General features: G+C 38.2%; 4 protein-coding genes and 1 pseudogene across 5 annotated transcripts; 1 reads left to right on the top strand and 4 right to left on the bottom strand.

The window, feature by feature from the left end:
• Positions 1 to 96: 96 nt before the first annotated feature.
• Positions 97 to 1,393, bottom strand: LOC118789303 (annotated as a pseudogene).
• Positions 1,394 to 1,870: 477 nt separating this feature from the next.
• LOC118788858 (gamma-crystallin M3-like) lies at positions 1,871 to 2,893 on the bottom strand. Its single transcript, XM_036545011.1, has 3 exons — positions 2,885 to 2,893; positions 2,328 to 2,567; positions 1,871 to 2,146 (listed from the first exon to the last, which is right to left on the bottom strand). Exons 1-3 carry the CDS (start codon positions 2,891 to 2,893, stop codon positions 1,871 to 1,873), a joined length of 525 nt encoding a protein of 174 aa, XP_036400904.1.
• Positions 2,894 to 7,972: 5,079 nt separating this feature from the next.
• On the bottom strand, positions 7,973 to 11,803 carry LOC118788844 (gamma-crystallin M3-like). Of its 2 annotated transcripts, none has more exons than XM_036544974.1 (3): positions 11,771 to 11,803; positions 8,713 to 8,952; positions 7,973 to 8,248 (listed from the first exon to the last, which is right to left on the bottom strand). In XM_036544974.1, the coding sequence occupies exons 1-3, from the start codon at positions 11,801 to 11,803 to the stop codon at positions 7,973 to 7,975; spliced, it is 549 nt and encodes a 182-aa protein (XP_036400867.1). The 2 variants fall into 2 exon arrangements, with proteins under 2 accessions (XP_036400867.1, XP_036400868.1); XM_036544975.1 differs by lacking the exon at positions 11,771 to 11,803 and adding an exon at positions 9,336 to 9,365.
• Positions 11,804 to 17,101: 5,298 nt separating this feature from the next.
• Positions 17,102 to 19,011, top strand: LOC118789439 (gamma-crystallin M3-like). Its single transcript, XM_036545862.1, has 3 exons — positions 17,102 to 17,110; positions 17,859 to 18,098; positions 18,736 to 19,011. Exons 1-3 carry the CDS (start codon positions 17,102 to 17,104, stop codon positions 19,009 to 19,011), a joined length of 525 nt encoding a protein of 174 aa, XP_036401755.1.
• A 2,766-nt stretch (positions 19,012 to 21,777) lies between these two features.
• Positions 21,778 to 23,309, bottom strand: LOC118789440 (gamma-crystallin M3-like). Its single transcript, XM_036545863.1, has 3 exons — positions 23,301 to 23,309; positions 22,588 to 22,827; positions 21,778 to 22,053 (listed from the first exon to the last, which is right to left on the bottom strand). The coding sequence occupies exons 1-3, from the start codon at positions 23,307 to 23,309 to the stop codon at positions 21,778 to 21,780; spliced, it is 525 nt and encodes a 174-aa protein (XP_036401756.1).
• Between the last annotated feature and the right edge of the window lie 2,579 nt (positions 23,310 to 25,888).

Below are 25,888 nucleotides of genomic sequence, written 5' to 3'. Positions count from 1 at the left end.
AACAAAGCTTTCTAAAATAAAATGAAACTTTTATCTGGAATGTATTTTTCTTATGAACAGTTAGAAAGAGCTTTTAACTGTTCTTTCAAACAGTGTTTAACAGGAATTCATGATTAGCCCCATGGACATGAATCTCATGCTCATGAATCCCATATCTCTGAAACTCCTGTACTCCCCAGGCCTCAGGTACACCATTCTGCCTCTGTAGTGGGGGTGCTCGTAAAACAGCCAGTGGCCGTCCATCACGTGGCAGGACTGGCAGTCAGACATGTGGTAACAGTCCACAATGGAGTCGCAGTCATCCATCACCTCATACATTTGACCTCTGCAATTCTCCCTCTCATAGACCCTCAGTGCTGTAATAGGATTGAGTAAGTAATAACAAGTAGTAATAAATTGGTATTAACAAAATTAGTAATAGGTCATCTAATAGCATGACTATTAATGATGTAATGAAGAGCAGAGTGAGTCATTATTACTAGCTGAAAAATATTTGTCTTTTTCCATTATTTATTGTCATTTAAAATGCACTTAAAATGGCTTCAGTGCATGCCTGTTTATATTATCTCACCAAACATTATAAATGTCACCACACCAGTAATTCAGCAAAATAGACCTTACTAAATACAGTTCAGTGAAATTCACATTTTGCCAGCAGTGTCAGTGTCACAGTGTCAGTATGGCATTGTTGCTGAAATAAGTCCTTGCTATCCCTGATACTAAAAAATGAAATTAAATCTTCTTATCATTCACGTCATAGCTCACTATAGTGATCAAATGGCAAAATCTGACACACTCATTCATTCCCATCATGCACTGACAGTCTGAGTGCTCACACCTCCTCGCAAAGTACTGGTTTCCCATGTAGTGGGATCGGTCTTAGACCATGAAGCAGCCACTCTCCACCCTACAGGAGTGACAGCAGCTCAAGTAGGAGGTCAGCACACAGAAATCACTGCTGGTCTCGTAAGAATGACCCTGGAAGGTCCTGTCCTCATAAAACATAATCTGGAGATTAATAACATCTGTAGTTGCTATTGAATTTGGCAGGAATAATGCACAGGCATGAATAATTAATTCTGACACTGTTCACAATACTTGTCCCAATGGTAAAGCATCGTACATATTTATGCTACTGTAGTGCAGATTTCTACACTGCTCCCGCTTCAGGATTATATTCTGAAACCAGGTTCTTTTTCACCTCACCAACTTTATTCACCAATTAAATTTTCATGATTGCCAATGCCACAAAAATGAAAGCTGGACCTACTCAGGAGTGTTTGGTGAAAGACATGCAGTCCTCTGACACACATGCACACTCGCCAGGAGCATTTTCCACACTACAAGTGTCACAGTGCACCAGGAAGCGAATGCTGTCAGAGGACAGGCACATCCTCTTAACACTATCAGAGTAAGGTGTACGTTCTGAAGTGAGTCCCAGGATGCTGAGAACAGAGTGACCCACAGCTATCCCTAGTGGAATGAAGCCAGTTTCTTTTACTAATGTGGGCTATTAGTCATCTTTGGCAAATGACAAAGCTGGTTTCGTACTCTTACGCCAAGCCTACGCTTAGAGCAAGTGCTTTTACTGTCTGTGCTGTCTGTTACTCAGGAGCTCTATCAGGAGGTTTAACACAACCAGAAAACATGGAGGATTTTGACCCTGTAGGCCTAGGATTGAGAGGTAGTGATGTAATCACTTGTAACCCATCTCTGTAACGCCGGCGGACATCTTAATGGATGGCTGTCCCATTTGGTACAAAATGTTCAAGATCAATTTGACCTATGAAAGGACTGACTGAGACAACTTTGAGCATTTAAAACATTTTATTGGCTGTCTGTAAGTATTTCCAGTATTAAGGCTGTGAATTTAGCACATATCCATGATACGCCTCATGGACATGAATCTCATGTTGGAGTATCCCATGTCTCTGAAGTTCCTGTACTCCCCAGGCCTCATGTACCACATCCTGCCTCTGTAGTGGGGCTGCTCGTAAAACAGCCAGTGGCCGTCCATCACGTTGCAGGAATGGCACTCAGACATACGGTAACGGTCCATGATGGAGTCGCAGTCATCCATCACCTCGTACATCTGACCTCCAAAGTTCTCCCTCTCGTAGATCCTCATCCTGTAGGCTCCCCTGTACTGTTGGTAAATAAAGCAAATTAAAGCATGGTTACCTCTCAAAGAAGTGATCAACAAATTGAAAACAAAATCCAGTAGTTTTTGATTTATATTCTTGCCACGATTTTGATTTTCATCTATGAAATTAAAGGGATAAAAGTAGAGCTGTTTGCTTTTTAGCTGCAATAGGTTCAAGACTCACCATGGGGATCATACGGCAGGAGCGGATGCCATCGAACATGCCCCAGCGAGAGTAGTCAGAGTACTCGCCCCTCCTCAGGAAGTACTGGTTCCCCATGTAGTTGGTGCGGTCATAGACCATCCAGCAGCCACTCTCCACCCTGCAGGAGTTGCAGTGGCTCAGGTAGGAGCTGAAATCAGCGCAGTCGCTGCTACACTCATAGTGGCGACCGCCGAAGTTCCTGTCCTCGTAGAAGATGATCTGGAAAAATGAAAAATAAATAAACGACTGATGTTAAATCTCTCAATCCATACCTACTGCAGTGTCATGTTTAAAGTTATTTTGATTTAATATTTTTTACTTTATTGAGTTTTCATTCTCATTAATGCGCTAAAGAGTTATGAGTGAGCTCTTGAATTAGATAGGAGAGGAAACTAATAGAGTGTAATAAGACTGTTTTTTAAAATCATTGCATTATGTATCAGCATCCGAATTTTTGTTTTATCTGAGTTGTGTTTAGGAGATGAGGCCATGTAGTCCATATTACAGTGTACTATCCAGCTCTAAATTAATCTCACCCTGCCCATGTTGAAGGCTGATGCTGTCTCAGAGCTGCACTGCATCCACCACAACCCGCTGGCATTTTTATACCCAACTTAGAACCAAAAGCGTTTGTAGCACCATTGTGCAAAAGCCCTGACTCATCAACACATTAGCCGTGCGCTGTTAGAGTGTACAGTAAAGGGTTATTATTTGATGTTTGCAAGGCAATGATTCATTTACATATTGTTCCCTCTGTGTTCTGGAAACATAGAAAGTTCTCTGCCCTGAAAGCAATTTAGAACAAAGTGTGCTAAAAAAAAAAATTAAAGAACAAAGAACAGTCTTGGTCATTGCCTCTATCTAGGCCAGTTATAGTCCATGAAAATATAACGCTGAAGTAAAACACACTGACCATGAAAAGACAGTTTTTAGCAAAATTCTCGAGTGATTAAGATTCTTAAATGAAATACAAAAATGTACTATAAGGTGATTGTGATAATATATGAGAAACCTGGGCTGTATTGTATTGATCTTTTAAGTTTAAAATCATTTAGGTTTGTTGTAATGACTAGATATGGAGTTGAAACTAGAATTAAAGAGAGGTTAGAATTAAAGTGAATTTAGTCTGTAAAAGCACATAAAGTAATAACACATCAAGTATTGTTGTATGTTGTTACTGTATAGTAACAATCCCTGCATCCTGATGATGCATTGTTTTTGGATTTACTGTGTTTTTGCTTACTCAGGCTTAGTCAGATTGCTACCATATGTCAATCCTGTACTGCGCTTGTGTGCTTGCAATTTCATGAGACAAGAAAATAATTGAAATCATTGTGCAGGTTTTACTTAATATTGTAGTGTTATTGCCATTTTCTAAGAGAATAACTTCGTTTTAGACTACATTATTTAATACTTTGTAGTTCTCAATTGTTCTTCAGGGATTTTTCAGAGTTTTCAACATACAATGGAAACAGTGTTGTTGAGTTGTTGAATTATGAAATATACTCTCCTAGCAATGAACATAATCAAATCAAAAGGTTGCTATAACTTGCCCCTTAAAAGGTTAAAGTCAACATGGGAATCACATCCCATGATTAAGGTAAAAAATGAACCAGAGATGAAAGAATCATTATCAAGGGATATGCTAAAAATGTGTCTCCTTTTTGTTCTTGTCTGATTTGCTAACATTTGTAAAAAATAGACAATGGAGAAGTTGCTGTCATGTCATAAGATTTTACCTACACCTTTGATTACTAACTTGATTGCTTTGCAAAGATGATGTTGGAAATAAAGCTCAGTGATATCAGTTGGCAGTTTCTAGTTTGAAGTGAAATGGCATGTTTTCTGAAAAAGTCAGCCTGAAAAATGTGTTGACATGGTTAACGTTCAATATCAGTTGGTTCAATTGGATCAGTTGTCTAATGTTTTATGCATAGGCCCAGACCTGGATGACATCAAACACTAAATGACAGGACCGCAGTATATAAGAAAGTGCCCTTTAACATACAGTACAAAGGTGCCAAGTTATTTGTATCTAAAAAAGAGATGTCAGCCAAAAAAAATCCATTGAAATTACTGATATTTACATGAAAACAAAACAATGAGGCCCACATTATCTCACAAAAAAAGTTGTATTGGAGTTCTATTCCAAAGCAATGTTATTCCATCTTTCCTAACTTCTTTTGCATAACTTGCCCCTTCCCTTTTCCATTTGAGGAGAATGTTGTCTTTCTTTTTCTTTTTTTAAAGTCTTTTTTAAGGAAGACACCCCAATGATTGAAACAATTTCATTTTCTTACATATTGCATTTTTATAAAATCAGATCTTACAGAAGTCACGTACCTAACCTACTTTGACCAGTAAGTAACACATTTGTAATCTTGAAGAGAAATGCAACTTTTCCATTACATAAATTTTCTTTCAGATCTATCCAGGAATCCACAATCATTTTGTTGTTCGAATGTTTTTATTAGCTTCCGAAAGTATTCCAAGATGGTACCTACAGCATCTGTGACATCAAAATTAAATGAAACATTACCTGAAAACAGTACCCCACTTTTAAAAAGAATGTCAGCATATGATTTTAAACATGCCTTGTACATTGGTCCAGTATGGCTGTGTGTTTGGACAACCCCAGAATACATGAAAATGATTGGCCATTTGGCGTTCACATTGCCCCCAGCATTTTGGGAGCTCCCCTGCATGGTGTGTTATAATGTAGCATAATTTGTTACAAGCTAGACTCATATCCGAAAGGTTGCTGGTTCAATTCCTTGTTAGGACACTGCTGTTGAACCCATTAGCAAGGAATGTGACCCAGAATTGTTTCAGTAAATAGCCTGCTGCATGACTGGATAACATATAAAAATTGTAATCTATGTAAGTTGCTCTGCATATGAGCATCTGCTAAATAACGATAATGTACAGTGCCTTCTGTATTAGAATAACAAAAAACTGAATTCCATCCAAATATGAGAATTTCATTGAAAGGTACAGATTATTTTTTTTATTCCACATCCAAAATTTAAGGTACCTTCTTTTTCTATTTTTCCTTTCATATAAGATACTGAATGGGATTTTATTTTTATAAAGCCTTTGTACAATATGGAAGCAGAACCCCTGCATGGCTTTGATTTCAAAGCAGCTATGAATTACCTCTGCATCTCTGTAATAACCTCCATTTCACCACTCTCTGTGTTTGTTGAAGTAATGGAACATTCAGAGATTCCAATAAAAATGTAGACTTCTCATTTATATTTCTTTTTCAGAGCGTGAAAAACTCTGGAGTTCTCTCTCGTCCATTGCTGTATATTACAGAATACTGGTACATCTCTGGTTGCGCAGATTTTAAATCCATTATCTAAACTACTGCATACCCTATTAATACTTTTACTGAGTTTATTAATTGGTATTCTTTTATAAGCATATTGCAAATCATCAGTGGGTATTTTGTCCAGGAATTCTCTATGCAGATTAGAAGTTTCGCAAGTTCTTTGTTGGCTAATATTGCTTGCATTTACACAAGCAAGTGAATGGTCTAATTTGAGCTGCATAGTAATACTCTTTAAAACTCGGAAGATTCATCCCACTGCTGTTCTGTGGTAACTGCAGTGTTTTAAATCTTGTTCTCAGTTTCTTTCCCTGCCATATACAATTAGAAATAATCTCATCCCATTTATTACATTATATTAGAGGGACCTCTGTGGGATGGGTTTGGAATAGAAGAGAATGTGGTCTTTCAGACACATTCACATTGCACGGTTGTTGTGCACCTGGATGTGTCACGCAGATAGTGTGATGCAATTCTAAGCTGAGGTGGCCATCTTGAATGTTGGCCTGTGACCTGTGTGAAAGGGTATTTATCCTATATCATTCAGCAGTAAAAACTGTTAACAACAGAGCGAATAATGTAATTTTCGGCTAAGTTTTTGTAGCACATTAATTGTGGAACACTCTCTCGTGCTCTGCCCTGTTATTTATGAGAATATTATACTTCCACTGCAAAGCATTTCCAAGTTTCTTGCTGACATTTCTTTCAATCTAAATAAATACAGTGGGCTCCTGGGTGTCAGAGGTGCACATTCCAAATGCATTCCAAATTCCACAGCTCGGACCTACAATAATAACTGGGAGTCCATTGGTGTGGAATGTAACTGCTTCGTTCTGCCAGGCAAGGGCTCCCACTTTATGCTGCTCTCCACGCACTGCAACTCACCAGCATCCTATGGGCTGAACAGATGATTGTCTCCTGACATGGCATTGTCTCCAGAAAGATGGAATATGTTGATGTACACTAGTCTGTCTAAGATTTTCCTGGAACTCATGTCATATCACATGTCATTTTAATGCTTTTGCTCAGAAATAGTTTCTTAACCCTCCTTGTTACTGTGTGCACATAAGGAAGGCAATCAAAATACCAGCTGCAAAGCAAGCTTGTAGCGCTTTCAGTTTGTAGAACATCACTTTTTTAGGAGTTGCTGACACTAAAGAGGAACAAACAAAGAGGAATGACGAATTGCTATTTACAGTGTGTAGGGAATTGGCATTGACCGCAGCAACTCCATATTGAAGCCAAACTACTCTTTATTCCCATAAGCACTTCACAAACATAGAAAAGTGATAAAGAACTGTGCTATCTGTTGGAAGTCAGTGCTTCTATGGCATATTAGGGTGTTTGAGCACAAAGCAGGAAATCCTACAAGCTAATTATTTGGGAGAGCACACTCTACAACAGGGTTATTTGTACTACACTGAATCTGCCACCATCCTTTTAGAGTATTCCTGTGAAACCATCTGTATCATCTGTAAGTATCTAATATTCAGAACAGGTCATCTCACAGCACAAAAATAGTATTTGCATGATTAATAAATATGTTATTATTAATAAACTATTAGTAAATTGTGTTTTTGTCATTTGTCTGCACATAAACAGAATTACCCTTCATTACCATAGCTCATTATTTTCAGTTGTTACTCAGTTGTTAGTGTGTGCTACACGCTAATGAATTGTAAAATGTATGTTTTATGTGCTGAATTCAATTCAATACGTGCCGTCATTTCATATTTTGATTCTCCCTCAAGCTTCCAATGTAGTATGTAGTCATCCACTGTGTTTGTCCTGTATTATGCTGTTCAGAAGGATTTGCTGTTGAGTCGTCACTATTATTTAACTGGTTAGACAGCACCAGTGTGTGATCAGTCAGCTAAATAGTTAGTTATATCCTGTACCCTGTCTTTCCTGCCACCCCTTATTCATTGATCACATGATTGTGCTGCATAATGAAACATTGGAGGTTGGAGACATCCTGACTCATATGTTTCTTTCTGTATGGAAATTGGCTTGACATCAAATTGTGTAGAGACACACAACTAAGACAGTACATGTACTATTTAACTAGAAAACAGTAACCTCTGATAGAAGGGATAGTTATTGTATGCCAAAGTGCACAGCACCCTGAAAAAGAATTTCTGAGTGAAAATGTGAAAAGGCAATGGCAAGATTTTATTTAGAGGAAATGGTTTGCAATAGTCATTGAATACTAAAAAAAGGATCAGACAACATAAATTTTTTAAATGGCAAGCTTTTTATTGGTTGATCTTTTGCAGCATTGAGGGGCTTTAATTTAACAGATATCCATGATACGCCTCATGGACATGAATCTCATGTTGGAGTATCCCATGTCTCTGAAGCTCCTGTACTCCCCAGGCCTCATGTACCACATCCTGCCTCTGTAGTGGGGGTGCTCGTAAAACAGCCAGTGGCCGTCCATCACGTTGCAGGACTGGCAGTCGGACATGTGGTAACGGTCCATGATGGAGTCGCAGTCATCCATCACCTCGTACATCTGACCTCCAAAGTTCTCCCTCTCGTAGATCCTCATCCTGTAGGCTCCCCTGTACTGTTGGTAAACAAAGCAAATTAAAGCACAGTTACCTCTCAAAGAAGTGATCAACAAATTGAAAACACAAGCAAATAGTTTTTGATTTATATTTATATTCTTGCCAGGGTTTGATTTTCATCAGAATACAATTAAGACAATTTGTTTCACAGTGCACCTTACACTGGCTCTGTTAAAATTCCTGTGAATGCATATTTGAATGCTTGGTATTAGACCCTTTAAAATGATGTTTTTTTTGTAAAAGAACAATTTAATTGTACCAAGACACACAAGACCAGAAGGGAACTACAGGTCAGAGGGGCTCATATGACAGTATTTGGAGAGGTGTGGTCACTTCACATTTTAACAACAAGGCTTTGAAAATTCATGCATAGGATTGACCAAGTAGTGGAGAGACTACAAAATTACATGGGTAAAAGTAAAGTAGCTGTTTGCTTTTTAGCTGCAATAAGTTCAAGACTCACCATGGGGATCATACGGCAGGAGCGGATGCCATCGAACATGCCCCAGCGAGAGTAGTCAGAGTACTCGCCCCTCCTCAGGAAGTACTGGTTCCCCATGTAGTTGGTGCGGTCATAGACCATCCAGCAGCCACTCTCCACCCTGCAGGAGTTGCAGCGGCTCAGGTAGGAGCTGAAATCAGCGCAGTCGCTGCTACACTCATAGTAGCGACCGCCGAAGTTCCTGTCCTCGTAGAAGATGATCTGTAAATTGAAACAATTGAGAATTTTTTGAGTTATCCAAAGGCTTGTGTATGAGATGGCTATAAGGCAGTGTTGCATCTAAACTCCTTGCCTCAGTTCAGAATTGTGCAAGTCTTTATAGGGAAACCAAAAATGCCAATACGTATCTAAGATGCTAAGATATATATCACAGCTATCAATTCAAAACCCCACTTAGACTCCAGAAAAAGCATGTCTGACTTAAATACGGGCTCTTTGTACATTATGTTTCAAATGGCTTTTTTAACACATGGATTTACAAGTATTTCCAAACTGTAAACATGAGTAACACAATTAGAAGACCCAATGGAGATTTGACTAAGGCACTTGGTACTCTGTAGTACACCCTGTATGACTTGTCTTACCCTGCCCATGTTGATCGTGTCTCAGAGCGTGATGTTGTCATGCTGAACTGCTGCTGCATTTATACCTAACTTCACCCCCAAACCATCTACGGTACCATTGTTTGAAACCCCTGACTCATCGACCCATTCATTCATGTTGTACTGTGCTGGGTTTTCAAAGCAGACTTCAAAGAGTTATTATTTGGTAGTGAATGCATTTTGACGTAAAGGCTTATTTCCATATTGTTCTCCTGGTACTGTAGAAAAAAACAGAAAATTCTTAGCATTAAAAGCAATTTAGATGCATCACTGGCTGTCAGTGTTTAGATATACGATTTCATGGAACAGTCCAGCTCATGCTAATCTAATACAATTTACTGTACATCTGCTTGTGCAGGTTTGTGGCAAATACATTGCAATAGACATAAGCCAAGCTGTTAGCGACAAGGTTGCTAAAGTGGTGGCGCTTTGAAAACAAAAGAATTTATATTTCATATGTTTGATAACCCAAATCAGCATTCAATCCATAGTACTGAATTTTCTGAGAATGTATTATCATGCACCTTAGTTGGGCATGTGCAAATGTCAACCTTATGAAAAAAATACAATTACCCGTCAGCATTCTCCACATAATTTTTTTAAATATAAATACTGCATAGCTAAAATTATATTTTAAAATGTCATTTTGATTGACATTACTGAATCAAGCCGTGTTTCATATATTATGGGGCTCTGGCTGTAAAGCACAACTTGCACACAAAATTCAGTTGGTTTTTCCAGATTTAGTATAAATCTGTCATTTTTGCAAGATTTAAATTTAAATAAATTTTTTCTTAGATTTAAGTGCCACTCTAAGCAAATCCTCTCAAGTTTTGAATCTGGTTTTTAAAAATAAATATTTCATTTTACAACATGTAGCTCAAAACTTAAATCTGATATTCTACAACAAATATATAGTTTATTGCTTAGATTTTCAGGATCCAATATTCAAGATTTAATTAAATTTTTTTCTTTCAAATCTGAGCTGCAAAAATAAATATTTAGATAAAATTAATGTTATTTAAATGTTTCATCTCGGCTTTAAATTGTTTTACATTTTGCACACCATAATATATCTTCTTGATTAACAATTTGAGAATCCAGGTCATTTTCTTATAATCTTATAACTCTTATAATTTTCTTATAATTGACTATGCACTGTTTAGTTTACTTTTTGTGCTTTTACTGTGTCCTTGATATCTCCCATTAAGGATCCTTGAGTCACATCACATGTATAATGACTATACATTATTTATTTATTCCGATGTTTGCTTCCCTACATATTTAATATTTCCTGCAATGTGTGAATAAATGTTGGATAAGAATGTACTTTTTAGCTAGCATGCTAGGTAGCTGTCATATAGCTAGCTACATTGAAGGCACAGATTACGAGCACTCTTCATAGCTAGTTAGATAGCTATTCAGTAGGCATTACTAAAGTGTTGCCTGTAATTTAGCCACTGATACTGTTGTGTGTGCGCTTCTAAAGCCCAGTTCCTGATGTAAATACTGGAGGTAAACTTACCGTGTCCCTTTAAAATACTGCTGTGTTAAAAATCTTACTGATGCTTACTGTTGTATGTCAGCCGCTATGTTGACTTCAGTCAGACATGGATATCTAGATAACAGACTTCTGTTTTATATTTTTATTTAGCTATCTAGTTCATGGTGTTGAAAATGTGCCTGGATCTGTGAAAACTATGTGCATGTTGGAAGAGCAGAATTTATGAAATTGTACTGTCTAGCAATAGTGCAAAGTTTCAGGTTAGAGTGAACAACAAAGAGATGGGGCATTTTTACTGTAATTTTTCCCTTTTTTGTCTCTCAGCTTGTGACTATACTAATTGGCATCAATATGTAGGAAAGGGAATTTTCTTCATAACCACTTAACATTTCCAACATCTTCTTTTCTGTTTTCCATGGGGAGAAGATATTGTGATGTATCATGATGCAGTGATCTTAATCTGGTATGTTCTTACTAATTGTACATGGGACAAGATTGCCCAAGAATCTAACAAAAACAGTTTCCATGGCGATGGGGTTCAATGTTATTCAACCTCATTAGTCAAGCTGAATACTGTTAGCCTGCCTTTGTTGCTGATGTTACTGGTGCAGCTAGTTCGCTTATTACTCAATGAAGGATTATGTCTTGCAACTTCTGAGTAGTAATAGGTGTAAGGGTCTCCCTTTTGGTACTGTTTTTAGCACACACTCTGACTAAGCAGTGAATAAAAATGTTTGTTTTTGGACATAGTTTCATTTTAGTGCAGTGTTTTCTTTTGTAGCCCTCCCCATGTTTTCCCTCTATCACTAAAGCTTCATACAGGCTACAGAAGCAAACATTAGCAAAACATCTGTGGTTTTTTTTATCATTTGTTGTACTGCTGACTTCCATGCAGGCACACAGACGAGTGCACATCCATTCTCATCAGGTTTGGTGAGAGCCGCATTATTGATATCTGAAAGCAGGGATGTAAAAACTGGTTATTGCTATATTCTGTGTCATGACTCATGAGTCAGAGGAAGATTTGTAGCTATTTCCACCACCAGGCTACTGAAGCAAATGGGAGCTCGAGGACGCACCGTACGGAAGGCCGTCAGACACCTATCTGAAGCTATCTATCTAAAGAGAAAAGACAACATCTGGGTTGCACGCTGACCGACAGCAAAAGGGGGTAAAAGCAGGGGGGGGGAGTGACTTGTGGCTGCAATATTCACCGTTGAGCCCTCTGGAGATGCCGTGGGCCCATCAATGAAGCATCAAGGAGAGATGGTGCCCACTTGAACACCCCAATGATGTTTTTACCCCTGATCCCCCACTCAACACCTCAAGACTGCCGATTACTCAGGGATTTTAACTTCTAGTCCTATCTGCTTGATTGAACGTGCAGCTTCACACAAGCGCACAGGGTGCACCCAACAGTAGGGGTCACTAGTTCTGCCCCTGTGAGCTCCTAGTCATCCTTGGCTGATGACACGGCTGGGATTGGACCCAGGTCATAGAGCTCAGCTTGCATTCACCTTGACCAATGAGCTACTTGGGAGCCCATATTTTATGTTGGTTAGGTAAGGGGAGGTATCAGTGAATTGTTAAACAGATTAAGGTGTGCGTGTACAATAGTCAAATTATGTTAGAAAAGGTTGGTGCTTGCCTGCAATTTAAGGCAGTGTTATTATTTCTATTGTATTAAAGGACATAATAATGTTTTTGTAGTTACCAAGTAGATGATGTCTTCTCTTTAGCTGTAGATTGGTATACACTAACTGAAGAGACCTGAGAGGTAGACTGTGTTTACGTCAGCATTTTTCTGAAAACGGTGAGTAGGAGAAAATGGCAGCAGAGGAGTATGTAATATTATTTATCTCAGATATGTGTCCAAGCCCAGTTGTTACAGTATTATTAACAGTAATAATAATTATTACAGTATTAGTAATAGTATTTTTTTTTCTGCAGTATATATCGCCACATATTCACCTTAGCATTGTTGTAAAGAAACACTACTACTGTCACTGTTAATTAGGAAAAAGAAACATGTTGAAAGTGCAGAGGGACATTGTAATAGTGAAAGCCACTTTAATGAGCATACAGCTAAAAGCCTAAATTAACATTAGATGCAGTTAATTATATTTTAAGCAATTTCATTGGTATAGCATTGGTATTGTATTTTTGTCATGCAACATTAGAACACAAATATAGCAGTATTTGTTAGGGCAAAATAAATTTGAAAGGCAGATATATGTAACATCAAAAAGACAAAATATATTCTGTTTTTATCTGGCACCCTCAACGGATTTAATGCACAGTGATTTTCCCATTTCCACTGCTGGGAATATTTCATACTTAATACATCTGAGCCCTTGAATATTAAATAAAGAAATCAGACCGGTAAAAATAAAAGTAATTATGTATTTTGCATGGATGTATGATTTTAGCATTTATCCAAACTGAAGTTGTAATCTACAATATTCATTGATAAGCAGAGGAAACCTATCTTTCAAACCACCTACAGAGCCTCCTTAAACTCGCATGCTTGCTGCAGTGCTGGGCATGGTGAGGATTTCTCATTGGAACTGCAGTACTCAACCAGCCCACAAGATGGAGTAAAAACCTGTTGCATTTTCACCATAGATCCATACTCTGTTTATGGCATTTTTTTTAAAAAGTATAGTACAAACAAAGTATGCTGCCTACCAGTAAAGAAACAGGGCAAATAAAAAGTCATTTATATGTATATAAGGTTTATAAGGTTTATAAAGTAAAAAAGAATGCTGTTAACTGTTCATTTGTTACAATATGCTGTCTTTGATTACTTTGTTAGGTTCAGGTGTTCATGCGGAAGTATATTGCACCCATTCATTTAATGCAGACATTGTGGGTCCTGAGACCCACTCAGTCCCCTGTATCAGCTGTTGTCAACAAGTACACCATGGATACATGTTACGTAAGGATGAGGAAAACATGCGAAAAGAATTGGACTGTGTGCTCTCTGCCTCTGTAAACCTAATGGTAAAACATTTGTGCTATTTCAAAGTCGTGGTGGCTGATGTTGTTTTTCAGGTACTGGTACAGTTTGATAGGTCTGAATCTATTGTATTTTGGATGGCCTCTAGTAGGCTTGAGAAACACTGGTTGTACATTCTTAAGATTAACACGTTATACGATTCTGAGCTATTCAAATGATCTAGAGAAATACTTTGATTTTTATCGCACAGCTCTGTTCAAATAGTTATTCTGCATTATGTTGTCTAAGACTGGGGCTTCCATCAGATGCACCTTGAATTTGGAGATTCTGTTTGGGTACCTTTTTTTGCAGCTGTATTTACACAGAGGTTTCAAATTGGGATCTCAGTCAGGCCCATCAACTTGTCTTTTTTTAGCCAAGTATTTGGCTTTCACCAGAATAAAGAGTTAAGTGAAAGCCTGTTGTGCGTTCTGCTTCTAAGCTACTTCTCAGTACCAATATGCCCCACTGACACCAGACATGTCAGGTGAACAATGTGGCATAGTGAAAAGGAGTGGGTTGTCAAGACAAAAGAACTGAGAAGATCTGAAAACTCAACCCATTTCACTTGATGGCCAACATGTCAAAATTGTGGAAAACTTTAGGTACCTTGGCACAGTTCTGGACTCCCAGGTGAGCTTCTCTGAAAATACAGAGTATATTTTCAAGAGATGCTTGCATCCTCTCAGAAAACTCAGCGGCCTCGGTGTTAGTCAGCAAATCTTAGAACCAGTGTACAAAACTATTGTTGAGAGTGTTTTAACTTTTCATCTCCCTGCCTGGTATGGTCACCTTAATTGTAGATTTAAGAATAAACTTTCTAGAAACCCAGAAGCCCTTAGCTCAACTTTTTACAGAAAGGGTGAGGAAGAAGGCGAGGAGTATCCTGGCAGATAGCTCCCATCCTCTCTTCAGCCAGTTTGAGCCTTTGAAATCTGGGAAGCGCTATAGAGTCCCTCTGGCAAATAAAAATGTATTTGAGAAGTCCTTCATCCCAAGTGCCATTAACATTCTTAACTCTACAAGTGACTGATGATCCAAGCCACAGACACTGACAAGAACTGGTTTTATCTATTTATTTATTTATTTTATGTGCAATGTGACTTTGTCTACGTGTTAGAAATGTGTGATTTGCGGCCAAGCCAATGACACTGCAGCACATGCTATGACTCTCTACTTTTTCTTTTTAAGTATCTTGCAGCTCTGCAGTCAGAGTGTATATTGCAAGGTCAAATTTAATGGTGTGTGTTTAAATACAGCGTTTATTTTTGTCTTTTTAGTATGCTATCCCAAGCTATGGGATGTCATTTTAGTGATTTCAATAAGATTTTATATAGACAAATTTTTACGTTGACAGATTTCTTTCCCTCACTAACCTAACTAATAAACGGAAAAGGAAAATGAAAAAAAAAGTGCAATTGTACTTTTTCAGATCAATTATCTGAATCTCAAAGTTTGTATCTTCCTATGTACTTTAACTTAAAAATGTCTTGGTAAACAGTAGAATGCTTTTGTGCATATATTTAATGTGAGGGGGTATGAGTGTTAAAATGTTAAATGTTGAGGATCCTTAACATTCAATAACGTAACAACTTACCTATAACAACTCTGCATTCCATGAACTTAATTTCAATCTGGTTAATCGTTAATGCATTTGGAACAAGGCCAGCTTGTCCACTAATTGGCTTAATTTGAAAACAGGTCTGCTGAAAGCTGTACAATGATTGGTTGCTTGGGTAAGGATGTCAGGTTTTTTGAAATGTTGTTGAAATGTTAATTTCTCCTATTGTGTTTTTATGGGAGATGCATCACCTAGCTTTGTATGTTGTAAGAGTGGGATTCATACTGTGAGTAACATAGGAATTACAGGTTTTTTTTTTTTTTTTTTATTATTGAAAAGCTGATACCAGAGAGGAAGGAGATGAATCAAGCTGGGAAACCAGATCAGTTGGCAAACAAGACAGCCATTTTGAAGAAGAGCAGAGGATGTACAGGGGACTGTCCTGATTGTTTCCGCTGACCAGGAGAGGGAGCAGCGTAGCCCTTGGAAGCTAGCAAGGTCAAGAGGGAGAGCTGTGCACAGGTGCAGCTGAAGGGGAGCAATTTATGGGGCTAGAGATGAAAAATCTGAAGTCCAGTGAAGAAGTCTCCCTATGGCATGGTGGAGACAGCTCAAGAGCCTTTGGATGCTGGTTACAGCCTTAGTTGAGAGCTGTGCTTTACCCCCAGGTAAAAAGGTGATGGGGCACTGGTTGTCTGAATGTCTGGAGGGAAGAATTCCCGGCATTCAGTGGTCATATATTCAGTTAGGACCACAGTGAAGTTGCCAATAATATCGCCTGTTTTGAGTATCAGGACTCATCGATTCTCCTGGGTCTTTTAGAGCTGTTGAGCTACTGCAGTGGCTTGCTCGCAGTTGGTAAGATTAGAGAAAGGGGAAAGTAATGTGAAGGATTAATCTTCACCTGTCCCCACAGTCTGAAAAATGTTGTCTTCAATAGTACACCTTTTAATTTGAGTGGGAATGAGTATTTTAATGTTTAATTTTGAAGATCCTCTGTGTTCATAACTTACTCATAATCATTCTTGTATTCCATCAATTTAATGTTAGTCTGGATAATTATACTGTGAATACGGTATATGTCCATGACAAGGCAAACTCGCCTGTCCATAAGTCTGTCTTACATACAGGCGGAGAACTGCTGAGAGCCTGTAATCGGCCTGAGCAGTTGGTTGTGTTATGCTGTGGCTCTGTTAAAGCTGGTTCCTGTTGCATTTACTGAGTTTTTGCAATAAATTACTTTTTAAAAATATTTTTTGTACGTTATGGCTGTTGCAATGGCCAGCACCACGACACTACCCTTACTGAGGAGCAGACCATGCTCAAGTTCACACTGCCCACTCTCCATGGTCCTGATGTATCAGAATAAAAAAGTAGACGTTCAGTTGTCGGTATTAAATACAAAAATAAATTTACACTATGGCCTGGAATACAACACAACTCTTTATTCTCCAGCAATCCTCAGTTTTCCTGCCTTGAGTATAAAACAACACAAAAATGTGTAACTGCCTCATAAATCCATACGTTGCCACATAATAACCCTTTGCAGTCTGTTTTGCCTGACAGCTGATGAGTCAGGGGTTTAACACAATGTGGGCGCAGATTCTTTGGTGTTACAATATAGTATAAAAGCGACAGTGGATCGTGGTAGTGCAGTAGAACAGCTCTGAGCTCGAACAACAACCATGGGCAGGGTAAGTGAAGCTTTGTGTTTCCTACAAACTCCCTTATCACCTCAGGATTTATTAGATTTATTTATCATTTAAGTGACCAGAATTATTTTACATTTACATTTATTTATTTAGCAGACGCTTTTATCCAAAGCGACTTACAAAAGTGCATACAGTAAGTACAGCGACAGTACGGGGACAGGATGTGTACAGTTCCACAATGAGACAGTTCTCAGCTGAGAGCAAGGTCTGTTTGAGGACTGTTTGAGGACACTTTCCTTTTGGCACAAGTGGTACAAAGAAATTAAACTCAAAATTATTTGATTAATTGTAAAACAAGTGAACACTATCTAAATTAGAGATCAAATTCACTACGTATGGATTTGGAAGTTTATGAACAAGCACACTGATATTTTAAAAGCTTATTGAAATGAACTTGGAGAAAACTCTCATTCAGTTGGAATGTTAGATAATTAATAGATGTACAGTTACCCAAAGTATAGTTTACAAATTGATTTACATCAACAGGCATGAGATTCATCTGAGGGGAAGGTCCAAGTTCTGAAATGAATGTATCATTTATGGGATATCTGTATTGAGTTAGAGCAATGTGTTAGAGCAAAAAGGGTTAACAAGAGCCACATCTACTTGTGAGGTAATCCAAAATGTGGACCTACCATCTTTGGGTAATACTCCAGGCTTGGGTTTTGACCCTGATATCACAATCAGAGTTCAATTCCATCTGTTGACAATAGTTACTGTCTGTTTCCAGATCACCTTCTACGAGGACAGGAACTTCGGCGGTCGCCACTATGAGTGTAGCAGCGACTGCGCTGATTTCAGCTCCTACCTGAGCCGCTGCAACTCCTGCAGGGTGGAGAGTGGCTGCTGGATGGTCTATGACCGCACCAACTACATGGGGAACCAGTACTTCCTGAGGAGGGGCGAGTACTCTGACTACTCTCGCTGGGGCATGTTCGATGGAATCCGCTCCTGCCGTATGATCCCCATGGTAAGAAAGCCATTTGTGTCTAATATTTCTACACATATTTGAACAAATTTCAATTAAAATGTTAAAACAAGATAATGTAAAATATAAAAAACAAATAGCACATGGTATCAATACCATGCTTGTAACAGTTAAACGGTTACAAAATATCAGTGTTGGCATGGATTAAAGTGTTGCAGTTAAATAGAAGTCCAATGGAGATGCTTCTCCTACAGTGTGCTGTAGGCATTCTCATACTTCTCATATGAGACTGATTTTGAACCCTTCAGTCATTTCAACAGTATGTTCAGGTGCTTGGTTCATATATAATATATTACATTTAAGTACTTCCAGTAGTTATTATGTATCTCACATTAAAATATTTTTTCAGTGTTCATGGAAAGTATTAATAATGTGATCTATCAAGAGTGTGATGAGTGTGGGACAGAATATAAGCACCTGTAAATTTTTAAGTTGTAAATTGACACTGACAGACATAAGACCTTCATAAAGTTTGGGATATCAATGGATTAAGCATATTTGCACTAAAAGTTTGAAGAAAAGCAGAAATCATGGCATTGTTAACTTTAATTACAGATCATACAACATTCTTATCAGTATAAAGTACAATTTCTAATCGTGTGGTGAAATGGTTTTGCAGTACAGGGGAGCCTACAGAATGAGGATCTACGAGAGGGAGAACTTTGGAGGTCAGATGTATGAGGTGATGGATGACTGCGACTCTTACATGGACCGTTACCGTATGTCCGACTGCCAGTCCTGCCACGTGATGGACGGCCACTGGCTGTTTTACGAGCACCCCCACTACAGAGGCAGGATGTGGTACATGAGGCCTGGGGAGTACAGGAGCTTCAGAGACATGGGATACTCCAACATGAGATTCATGTCCATGAGGCGTATCATGGATATGTGCTAAATTCAGAGCTGCTAACATGTAAACAAAATAAAGTTTTTGCATAAAAGTTTTCTATGGTATGAGCAATTCCTTTTAATGCTTTTCTTTCCCCTTTTTTCAATTCACCAATTACTGCATTAGGCTTGTCTCACGACAGTAATCACTGTACTCATGCAGCAGCACTGGGGACACCTGATGCAATCCTCTGATACACTCACATGTCTGCGGTTGACTGTTTTTCCACACTATGAGTCCCACAGCACATCACAGTGAAGCAGACGGCGATTGAAGGATAAATGCGTCCTCACTGGGCACCTGATGAGCTGCAGTTTGCTTGAGAGAGCTGAGAGGATGAAAACCCTGAGGATGAATCCACCACTGCCAAGATGAAATGAAGCAATTTTTTTTCTCTGCTGGCTCCCGGAGATTAATTAAGTTTTTAAGCACTTTTGACTATAAAGTAAGTCAGACAACTAGCAGTAAACACTGACTTCATTGAATACAGATATTTTGGCAATACAATATTTGTGTGGAGCTGATTCTACTCTTTTGGGGGACCTCACCTGTCTATATTAGATGCTTGACTGTACTATATTTAATAATCATCTGAACTCTTCAGATCTGGCCAACAGTACTGCTGGAGAGTAGGAGAAAAAAGCAGTTATTCTAGGCAATCATTTTAAGATTTAAAGTTCCAGTTTTATAATCAATTGTCAACCAAGGTATGAAAAAATAATTGAAGATAGGGAACAGATTTCCTATTTACACTTATCTGTTGCACACATTAATACAGAAAAACAGCCTTACACACAATGGACCACTAACACAGATGATGCACTCTCTAATTCACTGAGAATAAATGTGAATGTGAGAGCAACTTGAAAGAGACAGTCTTAATTAGGAGTACAACTGATCATTGAAATGAATATGTTAAAATAACTTTCTTCATTTGGCCATTTGATTTAATTTTACTGAAATCAAGCCCATATTAAATGGATTTAGTCTGAAGTTCAGACATTTTAAAATGTGTGCATTATTTATAAATCTGTGATCTTCATAGTGTGTAGTTTTTGTTGCAAAGATCTTGTGCAATATTAATCAATATTCAATATTTACCCTCAGAGGAATATTAATTTCCTTTTTTTATTCTGAAGCAGACTTATGTTTAATTTATCCGGCCATTCACTTTCCTTTCCATCCCCAGGTTGAGCTTTATGATTTCTTGCAGTTTGGCCATTTATTTCTGATTGGTTTGTTTAATTGTGTTTATAGGCTTTAACCAACACCCCCATTTTGTTCAGATCCACTTCATTTACAAGTGCTGTGTCTCTGGACAGTTGCTCTCAGAAAGAGAGGCAGAAGCTGTTATGGTTGCCATTGTAATGTGTGTCTTGTAAGGTGTTGAGTTCTTGACCCAAGCCATTGTTGAAATGGCAAAGCTGACTTATCTTTTTCATTTGTCCACATCTTTCCCCTGTCCCTTTAAACAGAAAAATGAACATGGATGAAAACGGTTGAAAAGTGGTTTCGCACAGACTGAAAACCTATTTTTCTCTTCGTAAGGCAATAGGTCTGTAGACGCAATCTAAAATGAAGAAGAGCAAATAGTGCTTTGGTCTTCTCTTATTTGTAAGTCGCTCTGGGTAAGAGTGTCTGCTAAATGATGTAATGCAATGTAATGTAATGTCTAGAGCTTTTTTATATCCCATGCATCTTTACACCAGTTGCTCTACAAGAGACATTGGTATGCGTTCCAGGCAAAACTGGAAAGCTTCACAACAGTACATTCTGTAGTACATTGCTAGGTATTTGTAAATAAATATGCACAGTAGCTCACCAGTTAGCTAGCTAGTTAATTGTAAATCAATTAGCTGTAATTAGCTGCGGCTAGCTCCTTAGCTTGATTTTGTGTTCTGTTAAAGTATTGTGTATTGAGCAAGCCAGGTTAGCCGTATCTTATCACCACAGTATGTCTCTAAATATGTGCATGCAAGCAAGTGATGCTATAGATAGCTAACTAGACATATCCATTAGGTAAATGATGCTAAATGGTCAACGACAAACATAACCACATCCTCAACTGAATTCCACAATTTACGTTTGATTAAATATACCAGTGTTAGCACACATTATGATATTTCCAGTCAGCTAGTGAGATAAAGTCATATGACATTAATGGAGGAACTAATTAAGTTTAATTAAGACACCTGTTCCAAATTTAACCAAGGGGCAGGTACAGCCAGTCCTCACTTGAATAATCCAAGTCTTCGGCATTCGTGAAAATGCCGCCATTGTTTTGTGACACATTTATGACGAGAGAAAGGCTTGGGAATAAGAGCGTGAGTGAGGAGAAAAAGAGCAAGGGAGAGAGTCAGAGTACAGTAAAACAAATTTTAAAAGGCAGCAAAGATTATTTCCCCATCTGAGGTTTTTGTTATTTTAGTTTTCAGTCAGTGAACTTGTAAGGGTGGAGCTGATACTTTTTTTTGCATAAACTTAGATAACTAGCCCATGCTCACGAAAGCAACCCTTGCTATATCAGATTAAATGTAAGGATGTCAAATTGTGATCAGAATTTGATTATTCAGTAAATGGCTAAATTAAACCTAAGTGAGAATTTAGCTGGAATAAGAAACAGTGTACAGTGAGTGTGGCCCCAGGACCAAAGCTGGAAAACAATGGTATACAAAATAAAGAAATCAAACATTTTAAAACTGAAACAAAACAAATTTATTTACTTTGCAGGGCTTGCGTGAATGTATGAATGGACATTCAAAGCTGGAGATTTCAACAGGACTCCATGATGCGTCTCATGGACATGAATCTCATGTTCATGTATCCCATGTCTCTGAAGCTCCTGTACTCCCCAGGCCTCAGGTACACCATCCTGCCTCTGTAGTGGGGCTGCTCGTACATGAGCCAGTGGCCGTCCATCACGTGGCAGGACTGGCAGTCGGACATGCGGTAACGTTCCATGATGGAGTCGCAGTCATCCATCAGCTCATACATCTGACCTCCAAAGTGCTCCCTCTCATAGATTCTCATTCTGAAGGATCCTGTGTGCTGTTGAAAAAAAATTCACATCTGTTCATATATATACAGACAATAGGAGACAGGACACTCAGTGCAACCCACATTTGAACTTATGATCGTCTCATTACAGCATCAGAAGAGTTCTTACAATTTTTGGCGCATTTAGAAATGTAAAAGGCACATGAACGAGACCCATAAGGAGGTGAAGAGGAATGTGGGGAAAATGTATGCAGTTAACATATGTAGTCAGCAAATCAATTCAGATAACCTAGTTTGCATACACCCATAATCATGCTGTGGCCATCACTGTTAACTTCCCAGTTTTTGATTGGAAAGACTTGTTTTTTTTTTCTTTAGCTTAATTAAATAGTTATTTAATTTAGTTAAATTAAATAACTAAAGGTAACTGAAGGTGAGCAGAAGTTGGCATGGTGGTTTAATCACAAAACCAGGGTTGGATATTTGATAAAATGGTGAGAAAAGTCAGGAATATCTTCTAATGCATCAATCAAACACAACAACATCCTCAAGTAAAGGTACTTAAAAAAACACATATTTTCTTACCATGGGGATCATACGGCAGGAGCGGATTCCATCGAACATGCCCCAGCGAGAGTAGTCAGAGTACTCGCCCCTCCTCAGGAAGTACTGGTTCCCCATGTAGTTGGTGCGGTCATAGACCATCCAGCAGCCGCTCTCCACCCTGCAGGAGCTGCAGCGGCTCAGGTAGGAGCCGAAATCGGGGCAGTCGCTGCTGCACTCATAGTAGCGACCGCCGAAGTTCCTGTCCTCATAGAAGATGATCTGGTACAACGGTTGAAAATTCAGTTGAGATCAAATTTTTAACTGCCTAACTTTAAAAATGACAACTATTGCATACACAGAAAGAAGGAATAGTAGTTATCTGGAGTTCTGTAAATTACAACTTCTCACTGTAAACTGTGTGCCAAAACCAGAATAACTTAAAGTTGTTAAGTTAAAGTCCATTCACCACATTCCATTGTTGGGAATAACTCATCTCATCCATTCCATACTGTCATGAAGCTTTCAGACATCTATAACTAACGACACAGAATGGCAGCATTCCTCTTTTCCTGTGTGATGCTGCAACATGTTATTGTGACTCTAAGCACAGCAATTAGCACTATCCCCCAAGCAGATTCCAAATGGTATCCTTCCTTGTTCCTCATAAAATTAATGTCCTCCTTAAAATTTTATGTCAAAAACTAAGCCTGTAAGCAAGTTGTTCAGATCATTTCATCCTACACTGCACATACCTTGCCCATGTTTGACGCACTTGTAGGTTCTGTCTAACGTACTGTAGTCCAGAAGAGCTTTTATACTTTATACACCATGGGAAGGGCTTTTGTTATTTAAATTTCTGATCCTGATGAATAAGCAAGAATGTATTGTATGTGCTGTTAATTACAATTGCTCTATGAAGGTCTCTCACAAAGGGGAGAGTGGGCGGGGGATTCATTCACAAGGTTTTCTGATGAATTGTTTTTATCTTAATCTTCGATATTACTGGCTACATTTGCAAATATAAAAACAATTAACATGTTCATTGACAAAATGGCAACAATTTTCACCATGCTCATTACTGAACGCAGCTATATATTTTGGTTTGTTTGAATATGTATATGCATATGTTGAGAGGATTCAAATAAAAGGTTGTTTTGTAGGTAGTACTTAAGATACTAATGATTTGTGATTAATCTTACTTAATAAGTTTGGGGTTGCAGTCATGACATTGCTGAGAGACATGTCATCAACAGTATATGAGAAGCCATCCCTATTCCAAAAAAGGACTATGGATTCAATCTTGAGAGAACAAACAATTCATGATGTCTTCAAAGAAGTACCACACAAGATTCTGTTTCTACTGAGTAAAAAAGACTAGGATACTAAAATACATAGGAAAAAGCATGGAGTAAATCAAATGAGGTTTTATAATGTTATTCAATGCCTTTTACAGATCACATTTTCAGTACTGTATCCAGTTTTTGGGGTCTTATTACAAGGACATAAAAGTACAGAGAGGAACAACACGACTTGTTCCATGTTTCAAACAAATAACGCATGAATAGATAATTGAGACAATATCGACATTTACAGGGTGATTCATAAATTTATGTCAATGTGTCCACAATGGTGGATGCTAACAAACATTTGTCAATTTATAACCATGGGATAGCAAAGCTTTTTAATGTTACCGTGACCACAAGTACTACAATTCGGACTGCATATTTTTACCCTTAACTTATTAAGATGATTCCTATAAGGAAACGATGTCAGCAATCATCATGGTTTGCTCAATCAAATTCAGTCAAATAGTATATTTTTCAGCAGTGTGGATAAAAATGTAGTTAATGGATTGTGGGATGATTTTTAAAAGGTTTTCCTTATTTACAACCTTTTTTAGGAATCTGCCTACATTTTGCACTTCAAGACCATAGTGCACCACATGCCCTACAGCTTAAAAAGTGCCTGAGAGCAGCGAGATGAGGAGACAGCGGCTGACCTATTCATCCTTATCCCTGGTGCAAGCCAATTTATTCTGCCGATGTGGATTCAAGGTCAGTATCAATGAATGGAATGATTGGTTTTGAACTCAGGCTGTAGGGTTCAGTCCACACTCTGGATGGGCACCTTGTGCAACACTGCATGCTCAAAATGCAAAATAGGAGTATGTGTATACGTGTTTAAAATAGAGTTCAGACCACAATCGGTTGTGACACTGCACCCTTGCAATGACGAACATTGTTATCTGTTCTCAAGAGAGCCAGGATCAGCTGTAGCAGTATCCTGTTCTCTTTCAGAATTAGTCTTCTTAAAAAGACTTCATGTAACTACACAGTCCCTACTTTGTTCAAAGTAACTAACGTCTTACATTTCTATGTGACTGGTCTGTTTCAGTCATCTATGGGTCTGTGCACAAGACTGAAGTCACTAATCAAGATATATATGAAAATATACTAATGCTATGGTGAGGCAGACCCTTCCATATTTAAAATTTCCAAGATCAGATGAGGAGCACACAGAAGCTGACATCTTTATTCACAGCAAAACAAAAAACAGATAATTTGTTTGTGCTACTGTACGTCTGTGCCGTAAATAACCAAAGCGCTGCTTTAGTTTAAGATTTTTAAGTTCATATTGAAGATGGTAGTGTCAAATCAAATGTCTCACTCACAGCAAAATTGTTTTGTTTGTGCTTGCTTGTTAATAACATGAATACCCAACAAAGTAATGGTTGAAATATTTGCCATCGTGTTTCCTGAAGTTAGTACTGTCACTGCATATTTTACTTTTATGCAGCAGGTAAACCTTTTGAGAGCAGCAGGCACTATGTACTAAATCCTAAGTACATACAGATACTAAACTGAAAAGCATGACAGCAGAATTTCTTGCAAACAGCTGCGATTGGAGGTTAAACCAAGCAGAGGTGCAGATAAACAATAGCTCTGTCTATTGTAACAAAAGTTCTAGAAGTTAGCCAATACTGCCTGTGTCCTCAGCAAATCAGTGTCCATCAGTGGGTCAGAGTACAGGCTTGATTAAGAAATAACAATGTAATTTTAAAGAGATTGTATACATTCTAATTAAGTCCATTTTTGTGCTTCAGTACTCCAGGTTTTATTAAACACTAACTGACTTGCCCTTATTAGTTGTGATTGCTGTTTATGAACATCTAACTCTTTCGGTGACACTGCAACCCCTCTAGTGGATGGAGCATTTTTAAACTGGGTCAATATACAGAATGTGTTCGGTCAGCTCTCAGTAATTACTTATTGGGCAGTTGCACACTGGATTTTACCGTATTGCATAGTATACTGCGACTACCATTTTAATCACCGGTTTT

Source organism: Megalops cyprinoides, chromosome 14 (assembly GCF_013368585.1).
Source record: "Megalops cyprinoides isolate fMegCyp1 chromosome 14, fMegCyp1.pri, whole genome shotgun sequence".
Lineage (NCBI taxonomy): Eukaryota > Metazoa > Chordata > Actinopteri > Elopiformes > Megalopidae > Megalops > Megalops cyprinoides.
Note: the sequence above shows the minus strand (reverse complement) of the source record. Positions and strands in the feature narration are given on the sequence as shown.